Here is a 19,697-nt window from a genome sequence, read left to right as displayed (position 1 = left end):
AAACATCTTTTCTGATATAGGCTTCCTTGTTCATGAATTAAAAAATTAATTCCAGAGGCGAACTACAACTAAGAAATGCCAAAGGCAGAAGATTTACTCATTACTGCATATTCAGAAAAGTCATTTAATGTATATGATGAACATCAAAAGCAACTGGGAGAAGAAATGGAGTGATTTCATTGGAAAATAATATGCTACATGCATATGGAAATCGGGTTGATTCAGACTTAGCTGAATGTGCATCATCTGTAGGGACCCATCTTGAAAAGGCTTAAGAATGTGCTTGGAGTGATAGGAATTATTTGATACTTACAGTTGATTATTTCCTTAAATCTTTGCATAAACAGAGCCATAGCTGGATATTAAAGATTACCTAATTTACAACATAAATAACATTTTATTTAAATAAATTAATATTAAAATGGATTTGAAGTTGGTTTTGAGTTAAAAGATTTCTATAGTCTTTGGTTACTAGCTCATATGTCACAGTATTTACTAAACAAAAATTTATTTATATGCAACTGTTTTAACCGTAGTCATTTTAACAATTAGCTGTACGTTAAACTTAGGGGTATTTCACCTATAGGAGTATATACTGGTTTTCGGGAAGAAAGATTTCACATATCTTCTTTCCTAGGAGAAAAAAAAATTAAAAATGATTAAACATTTTGGGTTTGGAATGAGAAAAGGATATTAGAAAAATAAGTTTATGTGGAATGTATCAGTGCCCTGCTATAGAAACATACAGGACATAAAAACCAAACAAACAGATGTCTTTCTCTTTTTCCCTTCTTATAGATCTTTCTCTTTTTTTCTACAGTTTTAACTCTGCTTTTGTCATATTTTCACGTACCCTAAATCTGTTGTGCAAACTGAACATAAAATGGTATTGTGATTTGGAAATTAATGCCACTTACTTTTCTCAGGTATAAAATGGCTACACGAGATATGTTGCATGGGAAAATCAGACTAAGATTTAGGCTAAAAATCGTAATCAGACTAAGGAAATTGATAGTGTCATCATTGGGCCTCGAAGATTAGTCTTGCATGATCTGAAAGAGTATGTATTGTCAATAACTGCTTATAAATGGCAGAGAATTTTGAAGAAAAATTGTAGAGAAACTTTGCTAAGCATTTTATTTGTTACGTTTATAATTTTTTTTAAATACTTGTATTTTAAAGATAATATACGCATAATTTCACCAATATTTACCTAAGCGGGGTTTATGGTGAGGCTTATTATATTCTGTCTAAATTCTGCAGCCTACCTGAGCCTCTCTGATGGACGTGATTTCTTTCTTTCATCTGCTTAAAAGCTGTGAGTTTGACCTCAAAAGAATAGAGGCAATAAAAATTGCTGAGATTTTATTTTCTTCATCTACTTTGTTAATGTTGAATCCTTTTTGTGTGCCTCCTGAGACTTCTGTGGGCATTCATGTCATGCTTTATTTGCTGAGATGAGGATATCAGACACCCATGACCTACAGAGCAGCAGTGTCCAAATGTAGTGCCTCCTCAGAAGACTGGGGGGGGACACTGCAGTGATTTGCCTGTAGGTCTTGTGTGTCTTGTGGCTCTGGCCCCTGGGAGCATCATCTGTGAGAGTCAGAGGCCACGGGAGCTGTACATCCCAGAGCCCCCTGGATTTCCCTGGGTAGCTGGCTAGTCCCTCACCAGTGTGATACCACCTGAAACTACCCCACCTTTCCTGGAGATTCCTTGTGGGGTTAGAGAATATGAAGCATTGTTTTCCCCTGCTCTCTGACTGGTTCTTCCTTCCCCATCTGGAAGAGAGAGGCCTCTGTGGGAGCTTCCTACAAACATGGTTAGAAGCCCATGAGAAGAATCTTTCTGTGCACGTTCCTATTAGTCAAACTGCAGATTCTATTAGCACTGTTAATCTGAGCAGAGTGCTGTTAATGGGAAAATATTATGTTAAAACAGCTCTTTCAAGTGCTGGTGCTGATTCTAACTTTGCACTCCTTTATCATCAAAAGTAATACAGAGCATGATCTTAAACACCACTGAAAATAAAAAACATAATGAATAGTGGTAATTCCAGTTCATTCGTGATTAATGAACAGAAAGGCATGGTTTCCGGTGCCAAGACTGGACTATGGTTGTGAGGCAATTCTTCTGAAGGAATATTTATCATCACATTACCTCATCCCAGATGTTACTTAAAGATTGAGGGTTTCACAGCTAAGTAAGTCAAATCTTCTAATATCATCATGTCTGTGCTTTGCAGGCTAGAACATTGAGCATTTGTTTTTGTCTTCCGTAACACTTGTGTTTGTCTCAATCAGAGCATTGTTTCTGAAGAGATGGTCTTGCATATACCATGACTGAATCCTGTTCTAACTAAAGTTTATTGCAATGTAAATACCTCTTATGAAGAGTTGCATTCTCTATGAAAGGGGAAAGAATGAACTTACCACTTAAAAATTCTGCTTATATAGTTGCAGGGCTTTCCCAGCTATGTGTTCAACGAATTCAGCACTCTTTGGGTCTAAATTGGGCGGAACTTTAATGGTGAAAGTAGGTGAAGTCAGAATATTCACATCTACCACTGTTTCATTTTTACCAGAGGGATCCCCAGGTACCACCTAGAAGGGAACAAATCAGTACTTTAAACACTACAAACTACTGTGTACTTTCAGTTTTGTTTATACCTACTGTGCCTACTGTCTTTAATTGGGGAAAATTAAATAGAGGAATATTTTAGACTCGTCTACTTTCTTTAAATTGCTTTCTTCTGCAAAGACAGTGGGTGTCTGAATTTATGCCAAAACTTATTGTAGGCGGTGGGAAGAGCTGACATGGCACTGCAAGACCATATTAAAGAACTGCATGTTAATATTTATACCATGAACTACATCTATAAAGAGCTTCTGTTCTCCTAATGAAAACTTGTGTGTGAGTCGTCCCACTAATTTCAAGGCAAAGTTCCTGTGATTGAAGTTACTCATTCCTATGTGTTTTTCTAAACCAGGCAGTCCTGTAGCTTTATTTTTCTGGAGCAGATAGCTCGGACTCATTTGGGAAAGTGTGCTTAAGTATTGCTTGTCCCCTTGTTCCTGATTTTGTGCTTTTTTGGTGGATTGCACAATCATTTCATATAAAGTTCTTGTAGTAATAGTAGTACATTGAATTTCTGAGTTGGAAAGGAGAATAGGATTTGTCCCTCACTGAGGAAGATGGATTGAGTTAACCTTGGATATATTCTTGTGTGTGAGATACAGTTAGTCATGATGTATTTATTGGAATATTGACAGATGCTGTTAAAGATATGGATCTTCCACTGCAATAACTGCATAACATTTGCCTTCTTTGAGCTTTCGGGTGTATAGATACAGACATAGATATATATAGCTAGATATTCAGTGATCCAATAAGGATGTGTTACTGACTGGTATGGTGAAATTTATTTGTAAAGGTAATCTGAGGCCAGTCAAAGCTGCTAGTGTCAATTTACTCTTATCAGACAATGATTCAGGTTAGCCTGTCAGCCATCCATCAGACTAAAAGGATTTAGAGGAAAATAGTTTCTTATCTCTGGAGTTTCAGCTCATCAAGGGATTATCAAGCATACAAAAATTCAAGACGAGTAGGAACTTTGTGTTGTAAAAACCAAACATTACACATGTACAAACATCCACAATCCCTAAGAGTCTAAGTGTGAGCAAAGGATAGGTCAAAGACAGCACTGTGCAATTACTCCCTTTGGGAGACAACCCTTACCTTAACTATACTGAAAATGTTTCCTGGTCCAATGGTCATATTGGATAACTCAGACACCCACCCAAATCTTTCTTTCATTTTGCTCAACAAGTAGGAAGTGTCTTCTGTATGACGCTGAACCACCTGGAGAATCTGCTCATACTGCTCCCTCGAGAGATTAACCAGTTTAAAGGCTTCATCAAACTTTATGTGCAGGTCGGGAACATTTGGGCAATCTGTTAGAAAAGACAGCCAGCATGAAGTTTATAGGAAAGTAGTATGTTTTGTATTTTGTCTTTTCTATCTGAAGTATAGAAAACAGTAAAAAACTCTAGCAAGATGGCACATTTTGAGTTGGCATTTAAATAATGCTAAAAAAAAAGGAATAATTGGTCCTGACCTATATTGGTAGGTTTAGTTTAGGCTCATACTGACTAAATGAATTAATTATCCCATTTGCTGTATGACAGTAACTTACCAAGTACTTTAAGGTTTATATCATGTTTCATGGCAATAGATTTTCTGTTATGCTAAATAAGAACTGGTAGATTTTTTATATATCAACTTCCTAATCTCCTTATACATTTTATTTATTTTTTTTTAAATTGCTCATATTCTGTTACCAATCCATCCCAAGTATATAGAGCACAAGGCAGGGACTGGGGGAGCAAAGTCCCTCCCACTGTAAGAGAAGATCAGGTCCTAGACCACCTGAGGAACCTGAATATACATAAGTCTATGGGACCTGTTGACATGCATTGCAGAATCCTGAGGCTGGATGATGCAGTTGCCAAGCCACTCTCCATGATATTTGAGAAATCATGGCAGTCAGGTGAAGTCCCCAGTGACTGGGAAAAGGGAAACATTGCACCCATTTTTAAAAAAGGGTAGAAAGGAGGACCCTGGGAACTACCACCTGTCAGCCTCACCTCTGTGCCTGGGAAGGTGATGGAACAGATCCTCCTAGGAGCTGTGCTAAGGCACATGGAGGACAGGGAGGTGATTTGAGACAGCCAGCATGGCTTCACCAAGGGCAAGTCCTGCCTGACCAAGCTAGGGACCTTCTGTGATGGAGTGACTGCATCAGTGGGCAAGGGATGAGCTACAGATGTCATCTGTCTGGACTTCTGTAAGGCCTTTGATATGGTCCCCCACAACACAGAATCACAGAATGGTTTGGGTTGGAAGGGACCTTAAAGATCACCTAGTTGCAACCCCCTGCCATGGGCAGGGACATCTTCCACTAGACAGGCTGCTCAAAGCCCCGTCCAACCTGGCCTTGAACACTGCCAGGGAGGGGAAAGCCACAGCTTCTCTGGGCAACCAGTTCCAGTGCCTCACCACGCTCACAGCAAAGAATTTCTTCTTTATATCTAATCTAAATCTACCGTCTTTCAGTATAAAACTGTTACCCCTCATCCTATCCCTACACTCCCTGATGAAGAGTCCCTTCCCATCTTTCTTATAGGCCCCCTTTAAGTACTGGAAGGCTGCTGTAAGGTCTCCCCGGAGCCTTTTCTTCTCCAGGCTGAAAAACCCCAACTCTCTCAGCCTGTCCTCATAGGGGAGGTGCTCCATATCTCTCCAATTTAGAGAGAAGGATTTCACAGTGGGATTGAGTGCACCCATCGGCAAGTTTGCTGATGACACCAAGCTGTGTGGTACGGTTGATACTCTGGAAAGTGCCATTCAGAGGGACCTTGACAGGCTTGAGAGGTGGGCCTGTGTAAACCTCATGAAATTCAACAAGGCTAAGTGCAAGGTCCTGTACATGGGCTGAGGCAACCCCATGCACAAATCCAGGCTGGGTGAAGAGTGGATTGAGAGCAGCCCTGCAGAGAAGGATTTGGGGGTATTAGTGGACAGAAAACTGACTATGAGCCAGAAATCTGCTTGCAGCCCAGAAAGCCAACCGTATACTGGGCTGCATCAGGAGAAGCTGCCTCTACTTTGTTCTGGTGAGAGCCCACTGGAGCACTGTGTCCAGCTCTGGAGCCCTCAGCACACAAAAGGCACGGACCCGTTGGAGCAGGTCCAGAGGAGGGCCACAAAAATGATCAGAGGGATGGAACAGGATGGGGCTCTGAGCAACCTGATCTAGTTGAAGAAGTCCCTGCTCATTGCAGGAGTGTTGGACTTAGATGACCTTTAAAAGTCCCTTCCAACCCAATCTATTCTATGATATAGTTTATTACAAGAAAGCCCATAATGTATGTTATTATTCCTGTTGAGTGTTAAGGCCTAGTATTATCTAACAATAGCTAGACATTAGCATGTGACTAGTATCATCTGCCATGAATTTAGAACTGAATATTGCTGGTTTTTTCTTTAATAAGATATGGATTTTAAAGAAGAACATTATATTAAACCTTTACAAAAATTACTATGGAAAAATTAAATTTATTCTTTGTTAAATAGGACTGTCAAGGGTCACCTTCAGGCTGATAGTACAATAACCGCAGATACAAACTGGTATCTGTAATACACAGTTGTAGACAAAAAGATATTTTTAGTGAGATGGAAGTGATCTGATACTCTTTTCAAAATTGGATCATTAATATTTGCCACACTGGAATATTCTGAAAGACATTTGGGTTTAAGCATATTCTGTGGCTTTTAAGACCTAAATAATTCTGGAAATAAAGATGTGTTATACTGCAGTGGGAGTTCTGAGAGCAGTTCTAGGTGATGCAGTCTGAATTTTTTCCAGGTGCCAGTGGAGGGTGCATGCCAGAGCTTTTCCATCTCCTTATGTACTGATAAGCAGTTCCCTTTTTGTCCTTCATGTCAGCCCTGTTTGCTGACATGGTTCAACAAAGAATAATTACAGGCTCATCAGCACTGGCTTTCCTTGTGAGGAGCTGAATGCTACCAGACTTGATGTCTGGTTGTCTGAAAGACAAGTGAGTGTCAAGAGTTCGAACTTCTCCTGACTTTCTGTTCAGCACTTCTGCACCCAGGCAGGATCGATTACAGCCTGACCTCTTGCTTCTCTACAGGATGAGAACTCTAACAAAATATATAGGTATTCTGTTATGGAGTGTAAAACTTCTCTTTGGACCGTCAGCGGTATGTTAACGACTGAGTTATACTGACACTCTGTGGAGACAGTGGGGAAAGGTAATTGAAATCATCTGGAATGAGGATTTTATCCGTAGTTCCAGTAAAAAGTGACTGAATGTTAATTCCAAAAATTTGGAAACAGGTCAGTAGAAAATGTCAGCCTCACAACCTACAAACCAGGGATCAATGAATTACAGAAAAAGAAATAATCAGAAAATAGATATTTACCATGCAAAAGATTGTCTTGACATTTCTGACATCTCTCACGAAACTGTGGGCATCCAGAGGAGTTCTCCCGAAGCTCCCTGCACAGAGGTCTCTGGCGTCCTGACACAGTTTTTGAGAACATGACACTTCTGTCAGGATCTAGAATGAAGTCACAGTATTTTTAGACTGACATTAATCTTAGATATACATTTGTTACCCGCTCTAAGTGCTAGAATATAATTTCTTGCCCTTAACCCAAAATATTTGGCGATAATCCCTCCGCCCCCCCCGCCCCCCCCCCCCCAAAAAAAAAAAGGAATAAAACATTGAAAAGTCGAAGTCAGAAGAAGATACAAATCACATTTTCTTTCAAGGAATTCATGCCATTATAGCATATTCCCTTATAAAGGATAGCACTGTATTCCCCACTAATAGCCAAACAATTGGTAATATTATTACACATTATTTCTATAACATGAAAGTTCTGGTAAGATCTTTTTGACCCTTAGAAGTCAAGATATTTCATAATCATGTACAGCTAGATGCACAGTACCAAAGCTTATTTCTGAGGTAACATGGGTCATGATACAGGAAAAATTAAAAAATGGTGTTGAAGAATCACTTAACTTCATATTTCCTGATGACTGTATAATGGTTATGTCATCTGCCACTCAAGAATTAATGGCATGTGCTTACTGTGACAGGTACCAGCATGTGTTTGAATGATGCTTGTTTTTCTATTTGCACTAGTAAGATATGAAGGATAAGCCTTACTTGTATTCTAAAAGTTGACCATGGGTTTTTTCCTCCATTGAGAGTTATCACCTGAAACCAACGTTATGTCCAGAATTTTTCTGGTCACTGGAAAACCTGATGGCTGGTCTGTATTTGATTGGCTGCCTGCATTGGTGCAGTAGCCTGGAACAGGGGCTTGCAACTGTCTGGCTGAGCTTAATGTCATGTGACAAGGGCAGGGATATGCCTTGACATCTCACATAGTTACTCTAATTTTTTAGAATTGGTGACAAGTCACTGATATGATACAAATCATGTCCTGACAAATGCTGAGATCAGATCTGTCAGTTAGCCTTATGAAAACCTGCATCCATCATGAATTCAAGCACTCCTGAGGAACTCCTACAAGTGCTTTGAGAATTGCTATGAAAATCAGGCTGTGTAGAACCTGTAAAGTTCCCCTGTGACATTTCTCTGAGATTTGTGATTTCTAGCTTTTCATTTAACTGATAAAGTCATCCTTGACCCATGCCTGTTTAACCAAGAAAGCCTCCAGAGCTCCCATACAGTATCTTACACTAACATACCACAAACTGAATCATTAACCATAGTTCAGCAATCCCAAGCAGTTTGATGTCATTGACAGTGCAGTTGATTTTCATTTTCTAACACTTGCCTTTGGCTTGTTCCGGCACATCTCTTCTGATATCTCTGTATTCATCAAAAACTTCGGTAATCACCTCACTGACACCTTCAAACACTGTCTTACTGAAATCAAAAACTATCTGTAAGAAGCCAGGTATACCCCAGCCTTTCTGTGAGCCATCATGTCTGGTGGTGTCCTCAGGTAAAGCTGGCATGCTGGGGGACTCATTCAAGTCTATATCAGACATGAAATATGTCTGAAAAGACTGGTCAAATTCTTTTTGTATCTTCTTGAAAAAAATTAAGCTTTTGTCAAATATTGAGCCCATGTCCAATAATAGTTGGCTAAATAAACCTTCCATTTTTACTAGCTGGGTATCCTCTTTCTCAGGCCTTTCGTTAAACTGGATGTCTTTTCCTTGATCCTCATGAAAAGTAAAAATGAGTGGAGGTATTTTCCTCAAAAAATCTTCAACCTGTGCACAAGAAGGAGATAGATCAGCTGTCTGGCAAGTTATCAGTTTTTCTTCTCTCAGGGAAGTGGCTCTAATTTTTCTCTTTCAAGTACCCATATAAACAATGCCATTTTAATAACTGCAAACACAACATATACTCTGAAGTAATTTAAGATACTAGACTATAAAGAGTGAAAGTACAATCAGTCTAAATTATTAGCTCCAAATCAGATCCGGAGTAAAAGGGTTGCCAGTTGGCCTTTAATCTGTGGAGGCTCAAGGTTAATATTGGCGTTTGGATTTCTTCCAACAAACAATTTGGACTTTATCTTGGAAACATTTCTGTAGTACTTCTGTGCAGTGTAGAGAGAGAACAGAAGGCAATTGTTCTTGCTGTGGTCTGTAAATACTCTGCCCTCTCTCACCAATGGCCAAATCGTCATGTCCTTGCGCAAACTGAAACCCATTAAAATCAATGAAACAGTAGCTCCAAGTCCATGGTTTGATGATGGAAGAGGCCGAGTGTTGACTCCGCTTTACAGAGTTCCCAGTGCCTGGGTCTCAGCCACTGGTTCCCTGCTCTGTCCTTTAACACGCTACCTTCACCTGAGAAGATGCAATGTTCTGTGGAGCCATACTTCATGGCATTAGAAAACTGGTAAGTGTTAAGAAGCACCTTGCCAAACACACACAGATAGATATACATATACTTATTTTTTTTCCAAACAATCTGACCTCTAGTGCAGCTCAGAGGGAAGGTGAATTGTGAAATGGCACTGTAGGAACAGCCTCAGCCAGTATTGCCCCTCCTGTCTGTGTGGTCATCAGTCACAGCTATCTTTGTCCTATTTTTTTTAAAACAATTTATGTCACAACACATTTCTTACTTTGAATGCGTCAAATAAACCATATAGCTCATTGAGGAAGTTATCAAGAGGGTCAAAGACAGTAACGGTGCAATATATAACTTTTACTGCAATAATTTCAAGCTGACATCCACAGACTCTTGAAAGCCCAAGAGATAAATTTGAGGTATCCATGAAAAGTATTTAAAAAGCCAAAAGTATCACCAATAGTCTTAAATTTAATATCTTCCACATTTTTACATGAATAATTTAAAGCATATGCACAAGTGTTAAACACCTTTGCTCTATAGCTTGTCTCTTGTTTAAGTTACTGTCTATTTCAGTGCCTGGGGATGTGAAAGCTAAGTAATGTGGCTAAAATTTCAGTAGCAGTAATTGCACAGTTTTGGTTGTTAAGCAGCACTTAAAGCATATGCCCAAATAAAAAAAAAGTGATTACAATTTTGTTAAATCTTATAGTAATAATGTGCCAGCCAGAAAAGTGTATTTTCTTTCTGGTAGAATTAGGGGAATCTCCTTTGGCGACAGTTTCCTTTATTAAAAAACCATTAAGCATTTTAAAGCTGTTTTGTTACTTAAAGAGTATATTAAAAATAAATATAGGAAAGTATGATGTTGTATAAGTAGATGATTTTTTTCCCCCATGTAATTTTGCTAACTATGCCTACATTTTTGATTCTGCTGATTTTCAGATGGACCATTAAGAATCTGTGTGGTATTTTTCACAAGGTTATCTTAATGCAAGTCCTACATTAGGACTTGTCCTACAGAGACAACACTGTATATCTGGAGTGACTCCACTGGAGTCAGGGGAATAATCAATGTCCATGGAGTCACGCCAGGGTGCAAACGAACTCATTTTGGCTCAGTGTTCAATGAATATAATTGCATGTAATCTCTGCCATATAATTTAACATTTCCAGACCCTCCAAGTCAAATTAATTTAAAGTAACCTGATAGAACTGGCAGATCTGGCCATTGAGAAAATAAGAAGTGCTCTCTCTAAAACTCTTAGGTGAATTCAAGAGTATTTCCCAGATAGAAAATTTCTTCCTACCTTTCCTCTAAATGTTGACAAACCATGTTTGCAAGTTGTATAATATCTCATGCAGGTACTTTCTAAACAAGATTTACATTCATCCCATAAATTTTTCGAGGATACTTGACATTGTCTTTCTTCTTCTTCTAATCTTTCCTTTACTTCATCCAGAAGTCGCAAGGCTTGCTAAGTAAAAAAAAAGATTCAGTTGAGAGCAATTTTCAGTTTAATGTTCTAAATACTTAACACAGTATTGATCTCCCATTTTGGCTATTTGTGGTTCCTTTTTTTGCTAATCCCTAACTGTTAAAGTAGGTTGTCTTCTCAGCTGCAGTCACATATGGATGGAACTGAAAATTGAAAAAACTTCTCCTTAGAGGATTTTTCTGATACTATTCTCCCAGAGGGCACAGCCTACAAAACCAAACGGACTTCTACAATCTACCTGGATCTCCTGTGCAAGAAGCATCCGATCTCTCACAAGGTCATGTGCTCAACTTGTATCATTTTTTCTTCATATCATATCTGCAGTATTCATCTGTTCCACAGATAGCCCTTTTTTGTTGCTTTGCTCTATTCTTTAAGGGACTGATATTTCATGGGGCTAGGTCCTTGACACACATAGATTCTTTCTCTAATGCAGACATATGTTAAAGTTTGGCATTTCCTCTGTTTGGCATTATACTGATCAAAAAGACTGTAGTGAGGGGGTTTCTTCCTGCTCTTGTGGAAGCGTGAGGCACTCCTTCCATACTGAAGGGAAACAAGATGCATTTTACAATGCTGCTTCTGTGTATTAGATCATTCTCCATCAGGTAGAGCTCAAAGCTGAGCAGATCAGAAGCAACATTTCAGAATAGACTTGGCAATGGAAAGACAGAAGAGTACTTCCTACTAAAGCAGATTTCTTTCTGCAAGTACAAGGTATTTTAGTAGTTTAGGTTTCCAAACAGTGTTCCAAGTTGTTCCTAAGTATGACAGAAACCTTCTAATTGGTCAGTCTTATTCCTTTCTGGCACTATTTCAATAGGGAAGAGGCTCACAGAAAAGAAAATTTCTGCCAGAATGTGCTTGGTGGAGACAGTAACTTCATAGTCTATGTTTAATTATTTTCTGATCTAATACATTTATTCAGTGTTTTATGAACTCTCACTGTGGATGTAAGTTATGTGTAAATTAAATCATCCAGTAAGAGCTAACAACAGCACAGATCATGGGAACATACTGGTGTTCCTATAGATGTTAGAAAGCTATCAGGTACTTTCTGGCTTGCTAATACAAATAGTTTAAACTAACTACCAGATGGTGGGCCAAGAGGGAATTTTCAACTTCATTGAAAGCAATAGTTAGGATCTTTGTCTTTTTAAAAATATACAGTAATGTCTATTTCTCAGGATCATTTGAGCACATGGCTCTGAGCCTAGGCATTGCATTTGGACATTAGAAATTCCCCTGATCCCCTATACTTTCTCTAGAACACATTATAATTTATGGCATTGATATTTTTCTGAAGGTCTGAAGTTTGCAAAGCAAGCTGGGAAACACCTTGTGGCCTGAGGTGTATAAAGACATGCAGGGCAGAACTGCTGGACCTTCTCCACAAAACACCTTTATAAAGTTGCTTCCCATTGCCTAAGTGAAGCAGGGGATTCTAGAAATAAGCAACAAGTGCACTACTTTATTTAACATGTTGCTGTTGCAGCAGCTCTGGCTTCTGAATGTTACAAAACTCAGGTTATCTCTCCAAAGTAATGTTTGAGTCCACATCCAGCATTTAATGTCTCCTTTTACTGTAGAACTTATGTATCTCCGCATGGTGGTCACCATCAGCTTGACTGTGCCTGGGCTGCTGCTAGTTACATCCCAACTGCAGAATAAAATGAGAGACCTCAAATCTCGAGGAAGGTTGTTTCAGATAACACGTTTTACCCTGCAGCCGGGATGGGCTGAGAGAAGGTAACTTGCTAATGAGTGGTAACTCAGCTTATTTTGTCTAGTGCTCACTCAGTTTCATTTTAGAAATAGCTTAGACATTCAGCCACAGAGAAAAATTAACAGTATGCCACTCAGTTAGAAAGCTGTATTTCTGAGGGAAGATAGAAACTCTTCACCTCTAGCTTTCAAAAGAACCATGCAATCTGGAAGTGGCACCAATGAGGCTTTTGTTTAGTGCTTTATTTCAAGCACAGTCTGAAAGCTTTCCTCAGTCTGCCAGGGTCCTGCCAGCAGGCAAGCTCTTTCTTAAGAAATTGGCAAGTATCAACTAATGTTTTAACTTCTTCTGAAATGTGAACATCCAGGTTCTTGATAGGCTAGTAAAGGATGTCTCCTGGCCCAACTCCAACTTCCAGGAGGCAGGCAGTGAGAACCTCTGTGAGTTTTCTTCTGCTAGTGAGAGAAAGGGGCAGAAGCAGGTTTCCTATCAATCCTGTGACCATATAAAGACATGTATACTGCTCAGAGTGTATATACAATATGGTTTACATTCTTCCCACAAAAGGGGAGACACCAAGGGATCCTTCTGAGTTGCTTATTGGACTAAGAACAATAGCATGCTGTACTACTTGTACTACTTCCAAGAGGTAGGCTAAATCCATGTGCAACCTGCCTCATCTTTGATTAAAAATAGCCACAAGTTAACAAAAATACAAACAAAAACCCCCAGATGCACTTCGGTTACCTGCTTTTCTTCACTGCTTTTCTTCAAAGTTTTCATCAGATTTACATGCTTATCTTCATTTCTTTCCATCATAATTTTCATCTGCTTAATACCAGTCAAAGCCTTCTTTACCTCTTCATCTACATACTTCTCTCCAACTTCAGATAATACTAAAAAAAGCCAAATTATACAGTGACTTAATCAGATTTTAACACTATCCCAAGTTGTCATGCACTGATGATGAAGGAGAATGAAACAGCTCTATGTTTCCCTACAGTTGCAGAGACAAATCTTGAGATAGTGAATGCTGAATAACAGAGCCAAGACAATTTGCATCAGATAATAATCTGGCCCAGAGCCTTTGCCAGTGATCAGCTGTATGTAACCCAAGCCATATACTCAGCAGTCACACTGCTGATCACTGAATCCCAGACCAGTTGAGGCTGGAAGGCACCTTTGGAGATCGTCGATTCCAATCCTCGGGCTGAAAGCAGGGTCAACTTGAGCAGGCTGCGCAGGACCTCATCCTGGGTTTTGGATATCTCCAAGGATTTACTCATCAGTTTTCTAATGACATATCCTATGGATTTATCTTTGATTTGCAAGCAGCCTGTGACAGCTTCTTTTTACATTTCTCTTTACATACTTTAGAGGTGCCTTCAACCTGCTTTCATAAAAATACAATCTCTAGACTTCCTGTGAAGCAAAGACTATAGAGTTTTGGTGAAAACCTGGTTTAGCCCACACATTGCACCTTGAAGCTCTGCATGATTGCCTGTCCTTTATCTGTGTTTGTTCCCTTGTCAGAAATACCCTGAATATCACTGGAGCTATACAAAACAACTAAAAGCCACATCAACCTGAGACTGCCAAAAGCATGTCAGTAATTTCTTCCTTTACCTCTTTCTTCCCCTCCCCTAACTTTCTGATTGTTACAGAAATATTGTTAACGTAGACAGAAGGAATATTTCATGGCTGATCCTCTTGGGTTTTCTGTCCACAAAATAAAGCCATGCTTAAAGGTGAATATATGCAGAATAGCTGGTTTTTTTCTATAATTTTATCTCATTTGTAATAACCACCTTTTCCAGCAAAGTATATAACTGTAGAATAAACATTTTCAAATATTATTTAAATAAACAAAATAATTCAGAATTTGTGGAATTGAATTTTGTGTTCAGTTTATGGTCTAATGATCTATGAGGGACAAAATAACCTATAAAAATGCTATAAATACTTTTTTGTAAGAGCATGTCTATCTCTTAATCACTTTACTTTCTCATCCTGGTTGTTCTTATTTCCCCATTGTGTGTGTGGATGCATGTAGTCAGCTATATAACGGTTTCTAAGCTCCACACATGAATGCAGATCTTCTTGACGCCAGTGAATGTGGAAGTCAAAATGCACCAGGACACTGGAGACCTGGGGCCAGGGGCTTCCAGCACACCCCTAATAAGAAAAGCATACATACGCTTCAGGTTCTCCCAGGAATTAATTTCTTCCTGCCTTGTTGGTGCACACTGGTGACCATTCAGCCATAGCACGTATATTATAAATAACCAAGAGGACTTCATGTTCTTTCTGTTAAAGAAGCAGGTCAGTGCAGTTAAATATAAGTATCTTCATGATGCTCAAATGCCTAGGTGTAATGTTTACTAAGTATTATACAAGTTTCCATTAATTTTGACTTTAACTATGTTTTTTGAGATCTATAATATGCATCTAAATGCTACTGTTAGTGAAAACACATGAGTAAGAAGCTTGACCTCATTTGTAATTATCTATTCAGACTAACTAGATGAATTCCACTGAGTTTGCACAGTGGTGTAAGAGAATCAGGACATATATATTTAAAATGAAAAGCTTGTGTGGTTGTCTATCCCTTTTCTGCCATGTGAAACACACTATTTATTGATTTCACGCTATGTTCTTAGTTCATATTGTAAATGCATCTATGCTAAACATTATTTCCAAATTTAGAAAGGGATATTTCTGGAGTGTTGTTCCCTTTCTTGTCTCCAAACATACAATTTATTTCATTGTCCTTCAGTATAACACATAATATAGCAGATGCAATAATAGGTGTGCCAAGAAATTGGCAGTTGGATCAGTTTTGTAAACAAACACATCAGGAACTGAAAGAAATTCCTACAAAATAAGGGAAAGAAATGCCATTTGCTTTATTCCCCCTGCAAAAGCAGTTAGAGGAGAAGGGTTTATTTTCTAGAATCCATGCAACTACACTTTATAGTTCTCATCTGATTAAGTGAACACAGTATTTAAGTACCTTCATGTTAGCCATTATAGCCCTCTTGGAGATGCAGTTATCAGCTGCAAGTGCGTATGTAAATTTATTTTAATTTATTTATACCCTGGATTTACTTATATAATTACTTGCATATTGTACCTTTACATTTATAGTGAAAGACCAATTAACTTTGCAAAGAAATACAAACCCATTACCAAAGAAAAGTAAAAAAACCCCAACATACTTACCATTAATACCGAAATACCTCCTCTGCAAAATTGCTCCCCGCGTCAGGAAGGGGTCGGGTTGTGTTCTGATCTAATTGCTGGGACTGTCACGGATTTTGCCATGTTCTAATTATCTGATGAGAAAGTACTTAATCCTATTAACGGGACGTTTTGTCATTAGGCTGGAGGGTTTTGCTGTATGGGACTTCATGCTCATCTCTGTGGGCAAACCACTAGGGGGAGCGTTGGGCAGAACCATATGATTTAATGCAATTTGGATCTGCTATTTCTCTGTAGTCGGAGGCCTTTCGTTTTACCGGCTTTTCCATCATCTTGCTCTTTACCTTAGGAGACATTTGCAGCTTATGTTCTTAGTGATTCTGTTACAATCAGTTTGTCTAAAAATAGCTTCCACCATTTAATCTCTTCAGCATTGTTTTAATTTGCTATAAAATCCACTGGATTATGTAATGACTTTCTTCATATACCTTCTGAAAACACAGAAATAAAAAAAAAAAAAAAATCAGGATTCCAGATGCAGGCTGGTATATGAGTAGAGTCTGAAATGAGATAAGCAAATTTGGGCATTTTATACATCATTATACTTGCTAGTATTTGGGGGTTTGCCCTCTTAATTATTTTCTTCAGTTAATCCATGTGTATGAAATATGTCTGGGATCTGACCAGGGTGAAGTTTTGGATACTTTGTAATGAGATATTTAAATACTAACAGATGCTTGATAGAAAATGTGGACGAGTACTGTTAGCAAATCATATCCCACCTTGTGATGTTCAGCAGTAATACTCCCTTGAAGTCAAACAGGAGATGGGGAAGTAGATGCCTGTAGCTGATGGTCTGTAACAGCAGTTTTAAAACATCCCATTCTTTTTTGTTTACCTCATAGTTCATAAAAGCCAACTGATGATTGATGGTTAAGATCTAACATGATTAATGCTGCTTAGGCAAGGTATTTGAAGGTTTTGTTTTTAAAAATGTTATCAGGAAGAGTGAAGAACCTGTTAAGTGTAATGGGAAATGCAAGTCCTCAATTTGCATTAAAAATTAAGGTAGCTCCACTCTTATTTTCTGAAAATTATGGATGGAAGGGAAATATGTATTTTGTTTTAATATATATGAATTGCTGGCTCACTGAAATGCTAACTCCTTGATCAAGACTCATCACTACACCAGACCTTTCAAAGTTCTCTTCTGAGGCAATACCAAACAGGCGCCCTTGCAGACTTCACAATCCCCTGACTAGACTGTTTATTAAGCGCCCCTGGGGCTTGGGCTGAAGTAGAAGGGGCAGTCTCTCTCTCTGGGCCTCAAGCTTGGCTCAGGTTTGAGGGTAAATGGAAAATACATTTGCACAAAGGAAGACAATCTATTACAGACACTTTTGAAATGCATGTTACTGGCCCACGAGTGTCATGAATCCTAGCAAAGACTTTGACCTTTCACTGCAAGGGTTTGCCCCTTCATTTTTGACATTTATCTTTGCTAATATTCGTTTACTAGCAAAAGTTACTGTTGGCCTTTCTGGACTTGACTCAATATAGAGAAAGCTTTACTCGATCCAGAGCAAAAAAGGCAATTTCAACGCATCACCCATAGTTCACAGGAATTTGCAAGAAAGCAGACAGCCTCTGCCCTGCAGGGAGGGAGAACAGCTCTCCTGCCCCAGGGTGGAGAGGCTGGAGGCTGCTTCTGGCACAGATCCCAATGCTTATTTTCAAAATTGCCCATCTTCTGAATGTGGGGCTTTCTGGTCAAACACACTGTTGTACCTTGCAAAGCCAGTCCTTAAGGAAAATCTGTACAGAAGCTAATGCTGAGATATGGAGTTCTGCTGGGTGTCAGGCTCCTTTTCTTAATTCAGTTGATCATGAACATTGCAAAGTGTGTTGCATTGTCTTAGATGTTATTCCTCACACTTTATTATAGCCACCATGTAACCACAGGGCATTACTAGATATATTTCTTTTTACAAGAACACCAAATCCTAGTTCTTTGCTCTCATGTTATTTCATGGATATGTAATGGCTGAAAGAGGAGGTCTAAGGAACCTCAGGACAAAATTGTCTGGAGTTAGTATGCCTGTTAATCTTGGGCTTAAACTTAATCTTTGAAGTGCACTTAAGAACCTAGCACTCCATTCCTGAAAGGCAGTTAGTTATCAGTCGTGCTCACTCTGAAAATCTTTTCCTCTCTCATTTCTGTTTTGAATTTAATTATATAAAAATCTCACCAATTATACTTTCAGGTTTCATATCCAATATCCACTCTCTTTTAACATTCCGAATCTGATTTGCAGTGACCTGTTGTGGAGATCTCCAATTTTTATCTCAGCTGCCATGTTCAACAGTTTCCCCTTTCCTCTGAATTTGAGTGCTTTGATCAGCTATAGTATGCCCTGTCATGACAATGTGCTGACATGTTCATTTTTTTCACAGTCTAATGGAAGCAGATGATTCAGTGCTCACTGATGCTGTTGCAAATTCTAAGATACTCTTCTAATATTGAATCATACTGGAGACAGTCTGCAGAAGCTCCTGTGAGCATTTGTATTATAGAAAGTGTCTTTCTCCCCACCCCAACTGTTATTCCAGTACTGCTATATTTAAATTGAAATTAATATGTCTGTATTGGAAAAAATTAAGGAAATAGCTTGAAAAGAGATTTCAGTAAAACCAGGCTTTTTGCAAGATATTGATAAATTGAAATGTAAACGATTGTACTGATACAGATAGACACTGAGCTTGACTGTAGCTGAACTTGGGTGATGAGAGTTGTAGCTGCTTTGTGGAGTTTCCTTCTGTCCTGTTGGATGACCTCCACAAATGTATAACTTTTTTTTCACAATGTACTGTGACTTCTCCCTTTTGGTTGAGCCATTCCACCTGGCAGGATTAAGCATCAAGAAATATGTTGAAATGGAATTTCCTGTGTTATACATGAGCTGTAGGATTTTGTTCCAGTTATATATTTACACAATTATTTGCTGTTTGGAAGAGTTGTTTCCTACTATGTATTTTCACATTTCTGTCTGAGCTAGGCCAGTCATATAATGATCAGGCTGAAAATACCTGTATATATTTATAGGCTCCGTGAGTCACACAAAGTGCTACGTATTGCTATTAAATCTCTTGATACTGTTATGAAATTGTCCCCAGTTCTACAAAATCTTAATTAGCTTTATTTGTAAGCACACCATTAGTTCCAGTGATTTCAATTGAAATTAAATCCTAGTGGGGGTTTACGGTGTAATTACATGGCTAATCTAAAGCATGCACAAAGCTTTGCTAACAGTATGGGTTTTAAGGCTATAGAATTGAACTTTTGTTGTGTGAAGTTTTTTTGTTGTTTTGTTTTTAATCCTTCCTAGTTCTTCAGGAGCCCCTGAGTGGTTTCTGCTTTCTCCTGTATGTCAAAGGTTGTTGGAGCTCTCCTTCAGTTTGTATTCAGTCTGTCTTTGAGCTCTACCTGAGTAGCTGAAGTTGGAAACCAAGGCTTCTTTAGCCTGGAGAGAGAGGCAAGCTCCTGAGATGCTCTCAGTCATGCTCTGACTAAGGAGCTGAGGCTCCCCTGAATTGGATAGCTAGAGTTAGTCTAAGCTACACATCTTGCAAAATTACCAGCTCAGGCCCCAAAAGTAGCACAGCTGTGTTAGCATTACAGGATCCCAAAGTTCATGAGCCCTGCAGCTCAGAGTCCGGTTGACACAATTATACTGTCTGGAGGAGGGTCAGGCAATGCCGGATCAGGACTCTGCACTGTGCTCAGCGCAAACATAAAACCAGCTGAAGGCATGAAATCAGCCTGCATAATTTAC

The 19,697-nt window shown here is 38.8% G+C and overlaps 1 protein-coding gene across 1 annotated transcript; it reads right to left on the bottom strand.

Annotated features, from left to right (window-relative positions):
* Window positions 1-108: 108 nt before the first annotated feature.
* Window positions 109-16,020, bottom strand: CLUL1 (clusterin like 1). The gene is made up of 9 exons (XM_074899121.1): window positions 15,886-16,020; window positions 14,861-14,970; window positions 13,411-13,559; window positions 10,749-10,916; window positions 8,402-8,846; window positions 7,012-7,149; window positions 3,742-3,956; window positions 2,436-2,606; window positions 109-633 (listed from the first exon to the last, which is right to left on the bottom strand). Exons 2-8 carry the CDS (start codon window positions 14,961-14,963, stop codon window positions 2,439-2,441), a joined length of 1,386 nt encoding a protein of 461 aa, XP_074755222.1. The 5' UTR covers window positions 14,964-14,970; window positions 15,886-16,020; the 3' UTR covers window positions 109-633; window positions 2,436-2,438.
* Between the last annotated feature and the right edge of the window lie 3,677 nt (window positions 16,021-19,697).

The sequence above is a fragment of the Athene noctua genome, chromosome 2, assembly GCF_965140245.1.
Source record: "Athene noctua chromosome 2, bAthNoc1.hap1.1, whole genome shotgun sequence".
Taxonomy (NCBI): domain Eukaryota; kingdom Metazoa; phylum Chordata; class Aves; order Strigiformes; family Strigidae; genus Athene; species Athene noctua.
This window is presented reverse-complemented; position numbering and strand designations above follow the sequence as displayed.